This window comes from Camelus ferus, chromosome 29 (genome assembly GCF_009834535.1).
Source record: "Camelus ferus isolate YT-003-E chromosome 29, BCGSAC_Cfer_1.0, whole genome shotgun sequence".
In the NCBI taxonomy this organism is placed as follows: domain Eukaryota; kingdom Metazoa; phylum Chordata; class Mammalia; order Artiodactyla; family Camelidae; genus Camelus; species Camelus ferus.
The window spans coordinates 4,587,250-4,600,624 of NC_045724.1; the positions used below are offsets into that span (position 1 = coordinate 4,587,250).

The following is a 13,375-nucleotide window of genomic DNA, read 5'->3' on the forward strand; positions in this document are numbered from 1 at the left end:
TGTGTGCTGGGTACTGAAGTGTCTCCGTGGCTGTAGAAAAAGAGCTGAGGAATATGCAGATGTGTCTCACCACGGTGACTGACTTGGAAGAGAAGTCCGTGTTTGGGGAATATGTTTTCTTCAATGTACAACCAGTGCGTGGAATCAGGGTAAAAAGTTGTAGTGAGTCCAAGCTTTGCCCTTTATGCTTTGGGGCACCTGGGCTTCCCTGTCTCAGCTGGTTGAACAAAGGTAATTTAAAAAATGCTTCTCCATCCATTTCCATCAGAGCTAAGAGGAACACGACTTTGACATGCAGTGTTCTTTTTAATCTGCAATATAGTTTTAAGTTTTTCTATTCTTTCTATCTTTATTCAGCAATTTGTTAATATTATTCATCAGACTAGGTGCCCTGAGAAAAGGGAATGTGCCTATTCATTGCCAAGTAGAAATATGGCATGGAGTAAGGGCTCAAGACATATTTGATGAGTAAGTGAACAGGCTTTTCTGCTCTGATCAGACCAGTCTAGTCACAGGCCAAACTCACAGAGTCATTTATCAACCTAGACTGCAGGGGTTTCTGGATTCTTTCTTCTCTATAATCTATTCTGGACTTAGCAGCTCAGATGATTCTTTTGACCTCTAAGTTAGGCCATGTAATTCCCATCTGATGCAGCAAAAAGCCAACCCACTCTGAGTCACCTCTGAGGCTCTGTGATCTGAAATCTTGACTTTTCTTTGGCCTCATCTGTTTTTCCTTCCTTCGTTTATTCCAGCTACACTGCCCTCCTTGCCTTTCCTGAACACACCAATTATTTTCCTGCTTCCGGGGATTTACTTCCTGTCCCTCATGCTCAGGACACCTTTCCCGTAAATGGCCCCTTCACCTACTCCACATCTTGGCCCAAATGCCACCTTACCCTGGAGCCTTCCCTGATCAGCCTATTTAAACATCCATGTATAACCTCACCAGTTCTTTCCTTCTTGGCTTTTTGTTTTAGCATCATTACCACCTGCAATACTACACATTTGCTGGTTAATTGGCCTGTTGTGCATCATACAGAGTAGTGTAAGCTTTTTTTTTTTTTATCCAAGGACAGAAGTTTCAGTCTTCATTATTTATAGCTGGACCACTATTGCCAGGAACAGCGCTTAGCACAGAGTTGGCACTCAATAAAGAACTGATTGAATAAATGGTCCACTTTCTTTATTTGGAGACTGGAGCTAACAATACCCACCCAGCAGTTCTCCTGTGCACATTAGTGATAATGCATATCAAGTCATCAGTACGGTGCTGCTCAGAATGTACTAGTTGCTTAACAAATTATAGCTTAAAATATTTTTTATAATAAGGTAAAAACCCAGAACACACCCTGTTTCATTTAATTCCCCAGACGTTTAGGGAGAAATAATCTGTTACGTGTAAGGCACCATTTGTGCAGGGTATAAAGAGAGAGGAGACTCAACCCTTATTGTTACAGATGCAGCAGATAAACATGGGGGCTATTTTGCATACTCAGACCACTCCCCCCAAATTCTGGGATGAACCATATTTAGATTCCTAGAGTGGCTCTAAATATCCCAAGGGCTGATAGGAAGCCTTTTCAATAACAAATAAGAAATTCACTTGTAAATTCCTTCTCTGCAAAATGGCTTAGAACATGGGAGTGGGGCATCTCTCTTTCTCGAAGTCATATTGTTTTCTAGGAATCTGAGCATCTCTAGAAAAGGTATATCACAGACTTGTAGACTTCTGATGGACCCAAAGATCCAAATCTCGACCTCTGTGTACACTGTTTATCCCACTCACATCTGTGAATCATCAATCTACACATCTCCATCGACCTATGTATAAACACTGTGAAATAAACCCCATGCATTTATGATTCTTAAGTAGTAAGAGTAGTAAGACTACAAAAATATGGAGAAAGTAAAATGGACAACAGTGTAACCTAGACTTAGTTTGGTATGTTTGACTTGAAACATTTGATTCAAGTATTTTCCCTAAGAAATCAAATATTACAGACGCTACTGAATCCCTTTTATTCTCATCTCCCTTCTTTTTCTCACCAGAGATAATCCTGCATTTGTTCTCATTATTGTAAGGTTTTGTTTTTTTTTTTAAGTTATACAACTATTAAATCCTGGATATAGATGTCAGATATGGTTTCACTCACCATCATATTCATATTAAAACAAACCAAAATAGAGTATCTCCTTTAAAGCTACCTTCTCTTGAAAAGTCAGGAAACCTGGCCAATCCAGGTCTGCATTTCTGAATCCGGCAGCTGGCTGGATGGCCTCATTAGCATAGTTGAATTTAATATCTGCTAACTTACTTCAGGCCTGATTCTTGCACTTCTATTTCTAATCAGGCCTCTACAGGCATTTGCATTTGTAATTCCTGTTTTCCGAACTTTAATCCATTTAAAATAGTTTCCTCTTTACTTGTCTTCTGTTTTATTCCTATCTTATTTTGTTGTGTATTCCTGCTTCGAAAGCTATTCTTTTCTTGAAGATGGAAGCAAAATTGGCATTTTCCCCTTCCCGTTGTCACCAGTGACAGCTTAACTATTTTTCTTGAATTGAGTGCAGAGAGAAATGCTCCTTTTCTTTTCTTTATGTGACTCATGTTGTTTGGAGTTAAATGAAGTCCACAGTCCTCTCCTCACCTCTTAAACACTTCCTTTTAAGTTATTAAACTAAAACTTTAGGGATTATAATCCCAAATAATCTGTATTTCGTTGGTCTGCTGTATATTTCACTCCATCCTAGTCATCACAAGAAATTCTTATGCCAGAAACGGGTAATGAATGAAGGGGAAGACCCATGGTTTCATTCCTCAAGGCCTATGTAGAGAAGACGAACTCTAATAACAAAGAATTATGTTATATTTTTTAATTTTTCATTTTATTTTGAGAATAGTTAATGAACATCTGAGAAAGTATGATGCTCTTAATTTATGATAATGCCAGATCATAAATGCTACACTGTGGACTACACTGAGGACAAATACCAAGTTTGGAAAAACAGACACGTGTGTTTTCCTAACACACGGTACCTGCAGTGCTTCCTTTCTGAGCATCAGATTATCCCAAGCAGACGCATCTGTTTGGCAGCAAACCAAGAAATCATTCTGCTGATCTGATTTCCTTAGAGAACCATATGCAGGTTCTTTGCAGCTTCAGAATCGGATCACATCAGCCACAACTTCTCCGATACATCTTATGGCCCAAACCAGTGTATTACATTGTGGTTTTCCCATTCTCTTGCAAAAGAAGCACATTCCTGGTCCAGACCATCAGTTCTAGTGGGCAAATTGCTTAAGAGTTTAAAGAAGAAAATGAAGTTTATTAATTCTTTTTAACAACAGACTTCTAATTCTTTTTTTTTCCTTCAGAATTTTGGTTTTGGATATTCTTTGTTGCATGAAATCATGTAAGATTTCATTAGCTTATATTTGAAAGACATAGAGAAAGAGGATGAATCTCCTTAAAGAAGTACAGTACAGAAAACATACGAAGGTGATTTTTGACCCTCGGTTTCTTTGAAAAAAGGTGGCCTTAAACCCATGAAATACTCTGGGTGGTGTTACATGTGTTTTCTCTGCTTTTTAATGAGGAGCTGGCAGTCATTTAGCAGCAAGGTTTTAGTTGGGAAGAGCATAAATACCTATGTTCAGGTGGTTTTACTTTCTATTCTGAAATATTTTCTTAAAATTCTATATTTGGGTAAAAAAAAAGTGCCTTCTAGAAATGTAAAGCACAGTATAACTTCTGTCATGGATTGAGGGTCATCTGGCTTTCTAGTACCTGACAAATTAATGCATTCCAGCGCACAAGTCATTCCATAGAGTGTGGGCATATAGACCATAGAGGGCATATAATGCATTTTAATAAAGTTGCTCTACTTTCATTATTGCACCGATTTTGTGGCATTACAGTGACTTAAAAATTCAAACTAAGTATTAAAACCATGTGCACCCCAAAAGAAAGATACATGCCAATTTCATTTTAAAAGAAACAGTATTTATTAAGAAATTATATGTTGGATTCTCCTACAGTCTGTGAAGATGGTTTCTTCCATTTCCACAGCACAAGACAACAGCCAAAAGCATCTGGAAAACACTTGCAATGCCGGGGAATGGAGACTTCCTAGTAATAGGTGATGAAATGAAGTGATGTACGCACCAATTCCATCTTTCAGAGCCAAAGACAAGACAGTCTTCCTTGCCAATCTAGTTCTTACCTGTATTGGCATTAAAACCTGTCCACAGGATCTCCTACCCAGACTGACAGACTGGGGTAGTAAATGAGTCATTTCAGTTCAGCTGAGCAGAGAATGCTCAATTTAATCACAGGTTAAACCAACAGTCCTTTAACTATTGAATCACATCTGAAATATCTGCATTCTTTATTAATAAAAATGGTGCCTATTGAGGGCAGAAATATAACTTTTTCAAGTATTTTATCCTTACAATCTGAAGTACTTTGGACTATAAATTAAAAATAAATTATAAAAACTAGCATACAATGCATCTTTTCTTACATGACATTGTTGGAAATAAACTTTAAATGCAGAATTGCAATATCACCTGACTTTTATATATGATCAACAGTAGAACATGCTAATCATAAAAATAGCTTTTACAAATATACATTTGTATACAGTGTCTCCCTTACCATTCATAAATGTCCTTCACATTTTAAGACTTTTAAGACTTAAAAAAAAACAAACATAATTAGCAAAGGGGAAAACACATTTACAATCTAAACCATAAAAACCTGACAATTATATAACTCAGAACATAGAAGAAATGGAATTTCTAAAATTGAACAATACTGTCCATTTTATTTATTTGGGTTTATATATAAACTGAACCAAAGGTGATGCTGTCCAGTCAGAGCCCTCCTTCCACATTTTGGGGGGTTGTCACAGTTTCTCTCTTCTGCTGCCATGGCATCATTCGTTACTTCAGATCACTTTATCTGTAGAAACTGAGAAAAGAAAAAAAAATTTAAATATAGAGATGTATATTTCATTGCTGAGAGCACGCATATATATATAAGATAGATTTTAAGGCTTAATCGGGAGAAGGATAAAAGAAGACTTAGATCTTTAAGACAAACACACTTGAGAAGTTTAGGTTCTCAGATCCTTTCTTGTACACAAGACTAAAATTATTTACATTTATAGCATGACACAATTTTGAAAAAAATTCAGCCTGTTTACTGCCTGAGATCAACAATTATTTTTCAACCTGAGCTCGTTTCTAGGTCAGAAGGGAAACACTTGAAATTGTAGGCTAGGGAATGAGACTTGGGTTACTCCTGAATCTTTGCTGCCCCTAACAAAAGTGACCAAGGGTATTTTTCTCTTGGAAAAGGCTTTGAACGATGCATTCCTAAGTCTTATGCGCCCAGGATAGGAGGAAGAGCCAGTACAGGTCTGTGATCTGAGTTAACACAATCTTGGTTACGAGAGCAGACAGCTAGAGGCAGGAAGGACAGAAACAGGCAGGTGCAACCATAAGCCAGAACACATCATATAAGAGTGAAAATTCAACTGGTTGAAGAACTGAATTGAGAAATTGAAGATGGAGATAAAACAATGCAAGATTTCGGTAGTGGGAAAAAGGCATGTATTTATCCTAGAATCCTACCAAGTTCAAGGTCCTCCTATTTAGGTAAAAAAAATATAATTACATCTATTATCCATCAAATTCAAAGCCTGTTTTGGAGTTAGGAAATCTGTGTGCATGCCTTAAAAGTTAAAGACATTCAAATCAAGGGATCAATTTGGATGGGAGTTGCTATTGAGAAGAACATCGTGCATCAGTTATCAATAATGGGTGAACAAAATACCTTGAACTACTCCTGATTATCAATATCAAGGGAGAACTCCAGACATTTTGGTCTTTATATTTTGCATCAAAGTTGTCGAGGAAAACATAACACAGTCAAGCACTGGATGGAACAACACTTTACAGCTCAACAGTGTGTGCTGGTCCCTTACGGCTAACGAATCTCCCTGGCAACCGATGGAGGGCATTTGGCTTATGAACATCCCTGTTGCTGCAGTAGGAAGACCTGGAATCCTCTCTCGTGGAGCATGAAGCGCTAAAAGATGGGGGTGGGTCTGAGGACTACTGATGTACATGTTAAGCAGAACAAAGGGACACTTCCTTATTTAGCTTAAAACAGGGGAAGTATTTCTATACAAGGTGGTAAGTCAGATATGGGCTGTGTGGGTGCTTTATTTCTTAGTAAGAAACTATACGAGGTCCAAGGTCCATTTTTCCAGCTCAGCGAGGGCTGACAGATTGCATGAACAGCTGCCTTTCCCAACAGTTGCTGACTCCTATGATTAGCCAGAGAATTAGGTAACTTGACCTTCTGTTACATTTTTGAAGCTTGTGATATAGAGATTATGAAAAAGACTGCTCTGGCAGTTGAAGTGGTGAGAATTGCTCTGGATGTCTGCGGCTTCACATCACATGTCAGGACAAAATCATTGGTTGAAAGGAACTCTGCGAACCTGTTTGGTACTTTCTCTTCCTTCATGGCTATGTAACTTTCACAGTCAGGAATAGACATATAAGTCAGTAATCTTAGTTAACTGAATGTCATCTTCCTTAGTGAGCACATATCTGTTACTTCTAGGAACATTTAGAGTTAAATATAAAATGTTTACAAGAACACAAATCATAGTACTAATATTTTTGTGTTAAGACATCTGTGAACATTTGGTACTGTAAATACTTGTGTTATTTCAGAAAATTTAGTCTATTCACATGACAGTCTTACGATTTCATTTCAGAACATGCAATTAAAAATTGAGACAGAGGATTTCAGTTTTGTGATCTGAATTCTTACACCCATATCTTATGTCTGTGTGTGATACTGGAAAATCTAAGACAACGTCAGGCCATCATGTCGATACATTTAACTTCTTCGATTTTGAGAATTATTTCATTCCTGGAAAGGTTTGATTTGTTAAACCAGACAGATGATGCACTTAAAAACACAATATAAAATATATTACACTTACAAATGCCATTTATGACATTTGAATGCATTTAATTAACTAATCAGGGACAATCATTCTTCAAAGTTTTGCAAAGTACTCTACTTATAGATGTAATCTTAATAATAAATCCCTAACAATTTCGATTTAAGAACTTTCACAAATGAAACAACAAAAAATAAAATATATACCCTTAATAGTCTTTCCTCCAGTCAAAAGCATTAAAAAAAACTTATCTTCCTCGGAAAGAAACTTTCATGGGTAAACCCTAACTACAGATATTTTGACAGCCTCGCTCTCTCTGTTTCTCATTTTTTGCTTCTCTCCCTCACTCCTTCTTTCTTCTTCCCCTTCCTCTCTTCTTCACACAATCTATACTATATCCTTACTGATCAAACATATATGTACTTTAAAAAACGGAAACGTCCTTCTATGCATGCTTCACGTTTACTCCAGGCTGAGTTCATGTACATGGGAAGAGTCGATGAGTCGTTAAAGCACAAAGTTCTGAACTTACAGTACAAAGTCGGTGTGCTACTTTTTGCGTGGTATAAAAGAATTTTTATGCATTTCCTGTACACACATACCAAAATTTATCCCTTATGAACGTGAAAATGAACACCTTAATTTTTAATTAAAATTAAACTTAGCCTATAGAATGATATTGACATGCAAACATAGGACACTGTAGTTTGGGGGTTTTGATGGATGACACCCGGGTACAGGAAGGAACTGAGGCTCTTTATATGCTTCTAATTGTACTCTTTCCTCCAAGGCCTCCATTGATCACTTTCTTATTACAGATGGAAGATGCTTAAAATGCTGCAGCAGCTGTGGATATAAAGTTTGCCGATCATTGTGTTTCTTCCAGTTAAGTCATGACAGATGACATTAATTTGGTATATTCTTACACCTTCCTGCTCATCTCAAAAGAGGTAATGAATGCCTATTTAGAAACTATCCATTTTGTTAAGAAGGCAAAAGCAGCCTGCAGATTTTTGGGTGCATATTCTGCTACCCCTAGTATGATTTCTCCCTACCCTTTCCTTTATTCTGTGATGGTAAATGATTATGTAAAAATAATTATCCTGAGAAGAAGAAAGGGAGGTTTGGGAGTAATTTATTGATGTCTTACTTCCTTACCATAAAGCTTCAAAGCCTTTGCCTGTCACTAGTACAAAACAAAAGCTTCATTAACTTTGCCTGGCGAAGTAGGTGTTATTAACCATACGGATGTGTCACGAATATAATTCTCCTTTTCTAAAAAACAACAGCAAAATTACATTCACCCTACTGTCCAGAGAGCTTGCAGTCTGAGAAACGACTAGCTGTTTGCTTTTAAAAGGATGGGAGAAAGGGAGCAACTATGACATTCTGCTGCCTTTTTCTCAGAAATGACAGTCACTGAAGGAGCTGACTGGTTTAGTATAATGTGAAACTAATTGTTCCTTCCCTGTCTTGAATAGTGGGTAATTTATCTACCGGCTGTGTAGGAGCTTGGATGCTTTTAAAACAAATTCTCCTGATGATGAATGCTTTTTCAACTCTCAATCTCTCCTACTTCCGAAAAACCACAAAAAGAGCCACTCAAATGTGCTTAGTTATATTGAACCGAGCCATTTACTTCTATTTGACAAAGATGAAAAGGATAGTATTAATCTACGGGGAAAGCATATTTAATTTTAAACCTCATGCATTAATATATTGGAAATAAAAGAGGCACAGCAATATATTAAATAAATGTACCTTATTTACAGCTCTACCCCGAGAAACATACTTTTAGAGAAATCTTCTGAATTCTTTAATGTCAGAAATGCTTCTGTTAAGAGGGACAGTATAGCTCAGTGGTAAAGTGTGTGCTTAGCATGTGTCCTGGGTTCAATCCCCAGCACCTCCATTAAAACAAATAGAGAGGGAAACATAATTACCTCCCACCCTCGACAAAAAAACAAACCAAAAAAAAAAAAAAAACAAAAAAAGAAATGCTTCTGTTATCTTTAATTGAGATTTATAACTGACAAAGAAATATAGATAATCTGTATTTTAAGTAGTGTCTATAAAAGCAAAAAAAGGTAAAAGGAAATGCATAGATAATGCAGGCCATATCACATTTTATAGAAATGCAAGTCCCATGAGCAGGAATAATCTGTATTTGTTGTCACCACTGATCATGTTTATAGAGTAATTATTCAGCCATTCTTTTTTTATAGACAACGTGAATACATTTGGCTTTTACAAAGCCTTATTACAAATGAGATCCAATTCAGTTTAGCTCAGATTTCTAAGTAACATAAACAGATTCCCAGCAGCCACTGTTCATTACAAATTAAAACTTGTCTGCTATTAATAAGCTCTTGGGGCCAAAGCTGCATTGTACTCTAAGATGAAAGATTCACAGCTGAAAATCCATAATGGAATGAAAACCAAGAGGGTAGGAACTCACTGGGATGGCTACAAATGAAGCAGCTGCTCCCCTGTGGGGTTCTTGCCCCCCATAGGCTGATAGTCTCCACTCCTGGGGTGATGACCATTTAGGGAAGGGGGTGGCAGAGAGCACAGGAGGAAACAGAAGTGCAGTAGCCAGCCAGAAACTCAGAAATAAGACCCTCCGACTGTCTTCTGAGATTTTAACTCTAAGATCAAAACTGAAACGATTAAGGCAGAGCATGTGCAATGTCACTTAAGAGAGGCTGAAGGTTTCATGGTCTCTGAGACTTGAATGGAACAGAACTGAAGCTTATTAAATCAGCCAAAGAGGGGAAAGATGTGTTGATCTGAGAGAGACTTGTTTGGCACTGCAAGCCCAGAAAAAACAGGAAAGTCTTGGAGGGCAGCTTGGTTGGACCATTCAGGGGCTGTCCCCAGGAGAAGGTGTCCATGCCCTGGAAGTGAACTTGGCTGAACTGACAGGCATATTCCTGGTATAGACATGGACACATCAGGCAGTCTTGGAACATTCAACCAACTCTCTTGTTCTAAATCCACGCTTTCCAAGTAGAACTTATGATAATAGTTCCTAGCAGTCCACTTACTGGAAGAGAATGCTCAGGCCAGAGAGCACAGGGCTAGCCTCTCTTTCGGTTAGAAGGCTCACCATAAATTCGTAAACAGATCTTCTGGATTGATATGCCAGCCTATTCCAGATTGGTTACTGCACGTTTGTCTGAGGGACTGTTCCACTCCCAGGATGCTGACAGACAAGTTCTGGGTGCCCTGGAGTCTAGCCCCAGGCTCTGGACTGGGGAGGGTGGTAAGGAACCCTTGTGGACCTGTTCCTACTTGCTGACCTCTCCTGCTTTTACCAATACATGCCATGTGCATTTCAAGGTCTTTAACACAGGCACTATGTATAAAGCTACATGTCAAAGAATAGAGGACTTCATTGAATTTGAGCCATAAGGAATCAGAAATGATCGAACCCGCTCCTGCTATCGGTGAAGACACTGAGGCACAGATAAGCTGAGAGACATGCCCTGGTAGTTGGTAGAAGCCTTGACTAGTCCTGCGATCCTGACTGCTAGCAAGAATTCTTTTCATTACACTCTTGGTTCTTGAACTTTAAAGGGCCTCAGAATTACTGAGTGGGTTTGTAAACTCGGATTGCTGAATTTCTGATTTACTAGTGTTGTGGTCTGAACGGTGTGTCTTCCCCAAATTCCTGTGTTGAAACCCTGATGCCCAATGTGATGGTATTAGGAGGCAGGGCTTTGGGGAAGTGATTAGATTGTGAGAACAGAGTCTCAAAAGTGGGATGAGTGTCCTCATAAAAGAGGCCTCACGGAGCCCCATCACACCTTCTGCCATGTGAGGACACAGTGAAAAGACATCAGTCTATGAACTAAGAAGTGGGTTTTTACCAGACACCAAATCTGCTAGTGCTGGATCTTGGACTTCCAGCCTCCAGAACTGTGAGAAATAAGTATGTGTTGTTGATAAGCCACACAAGGCTTATCTTAATACATGATATATTGTTACAGTAGCCTAAATGGCCTAAGACCGCTGGGTCTGGAATGAGCCCCCAAAATGAATTTATTTTAATTCTTTGAGTGATGCTAATCTGCGCATCCCAGTCTTGAAGAACACTTCACTGTTGAGAGGCAGTCCTTGCGGGCCTCTTGCATGCCTATGTGGCTTGCTGCGTGTGCTAACACCACGAAACTCTCTGACTGTTCTTTCCCTAAGGCCACGTCTTGGGTGGCAACTCTGAGAAGTGCGGATGGTACTCAGGGGTGTACCGCTTAGCCCTGCAATAAATCTTGTCTCCCCCTGGACAAAGAACAGGCTTGCTTATTGCTTGCAAGGACACTGGATTTCCTAAACTCAGGGTCTCCCTTCTGTGCACATGCAAACTCTACCTGGCCTTCCAGCTCGGACTTGGGTCTTGGGTTCAGGAAACCAGTGCAGCTATCCTGACACTCATACTCTCCTGTGCGTAGAAGAGGTTTGTTTCAGGAGTCTCCTGCCTTCTATCAACATCTATGGAACTACGGGTGTTTAACTTCCTGGCTTGTTAAGTTATTTTGGTGAGAGTTCTCCTGCTTCAGTTGTCCTCAACACCATCAAACTTATTTAACTTGGGTGCAACTTATGATCCAATTTAAGTGCACATTAACTGTAGTGATTCCGGGCACGTCATGACTCCAGTGGCCAACTGTCTTCTGTTTGTGCCACCTGGTCATCCTCACTGCTTTCCTGTCTCCATCCTCTACCTCTGTCCTTACTTATTTTTCTCTAATTCCTAACAGCTTGGTTTTATAATCCACACACATTATTCTCCCCAGTATTCCCATGTCTTTATATCCTTCTCCATCTATCTCTCAACACTCATGAATAAATATGAGCAAGAGACAAAACCTACCTATGTATACTATAGTAGATCACAGATCTATAACTCATTAGGCTTTGTTTTTCCATAACCAAATGGAAAGATGAAAAGACTGGGGAAAATTAGTCATTTTCTATAGCGTTATAGGATTTACTACATAATTCATGCTCAGATATTTCATGTTCTCTCCTAAAACTGATGGAAAATATGAAACAATATTATAAAACTATCATTAAAAGACAAAACAAAATTAATGTAAATTTAATTTTGCCAAATCCAAATAAGCTGTATTCTTATAAATATTATAAAGTGGCTGCCAAACTTTTGGCATTCATGTTTTAGTTTATGAGACTGACTTATAATGGACACAATATAAACAGTTTTCAGTATTGAACTGAGTGCCATATTCCTTCCGGATATTTGGTTTGAGACATGGTTTACCATATGTGGTTTTGAAAGAACTCTTTTCAGAGTTAGTTACATCATTTCCTGTATCTAACTACTGCTATCTCTAACAAGGATATTAGTGCAATCATAGTTTTTTACATCTGGAAACACAGATCATTTGTGTTTTTGGAGTACATTTCATTTAACTGAAATCACAAATAATCAAATAAAAGGCAAACAGTGTCTTCTCCTTTGGATTCACTCCTTAGGAACAATTTGTTCAGTGTGGTAAGAGGCCACAATGTCAGGAACCCTACATTGTCCTCTCTACTGTCACTGGAGAAGCAGTAGCACATAAGAGTAACAGAGTGGAAGCAGAATTATTAAGCAGGTGACCTAGGACTGTAGCGTGATCATGTCTAATCTCCCAACCAAAGCAGCAGGGCCTTCCATGGTAATCATGGCTGATGGGTATGTAGCTTTGACTTGACTAACTCAAGGCGGATAGAGAACTTTTTACCTCACAAGGAATCTTGTTCCATTGGTAGATAATAGTGGTTAGAAGAGAATTGGCTTCCTTGGGTCTAAATATGAACTATATATTGAGCCCAAACCTATACAGTGTGGTGACAGATCAGACAGCCAGACAGAATTTTATAAGTATGGAAGTCCTGGGAGGGTCCTATCCATGGAATATGGGTTCAGTTCATTTCTCCAAAGATGGCAAGAGAGAGGAAGGCAGAGGCCAACTCCAGGCGTGATGGGCTGGTGTCAGACAGAACATTAGGGCAGGGATCTGAAGAATAAGACTTTCTTGTTTTGATTCATTGATTCATTTACATTTTGGGACTCTACTTGTTCCCAGGAATAAAGGAGTATCCAGTTGTTAGAATAAAACTAGAGAAACTGTAAAAAGCTTACAGTAAGAGAAACAACAAGAATGTCTTAAAGTCTGAGGCATCTGAAGTACTTACCTAAGACTAAGACTCTCTTAATTTGTCCCAGGTAGACACTGAGTTTGGGTTATTCTTAGAATCTGGGACTAGGTTAAGACTGTGGGTGTGGACCACAACCATCATAATAACTCTTACTTGTATAGTGCGTGAACGTTTATAAAACACTTTCTACATATATTCTCATTTGGTTTTTATTACAAAC

The 13,375-nt window shown here is 38.5% G+C and overlaps 1 protein-coding gene and 1 long non-coding RNA gene across 5 annotated transcripts in view; one reads left to right on the forward strand and one right to left on the reverse strand.

Moving 5' to 3' along the window:
- Positions 1 to 13,375, forward strand: part of LOC106730894 — a 132,279-nt gene that overhangs the window by 104,971 nt on the left and 13,933 nt on the right. The window lies entirely within an intron of this gene.
- The window catches only part of RALYL (RALY RNA binding protein like), a 585,337-nt gene continuing 575,952 nt past the window's right edge, over positions 3,991 to 13,375 (reverse strand). For 2 of the 3 annotated variants that reach the window (XM_032470312.1, XM_032470309.1), the window contains one exon: positions 3,998 to 4,976. In XM_032470312.1, the coding sequence (XP_032326203.1) occupies positions 4,954 to 4,976 (23 nt within the window). In that variant the 3' untranslated portion in view covers positions 3,998 to 4,953. Of the gene's footprint in view, positions 4,977 to 13,375 lie in introns of all 3 variants that reach the window. The other variant, XM_032470310.1, reaches the window with a different exon arrangement.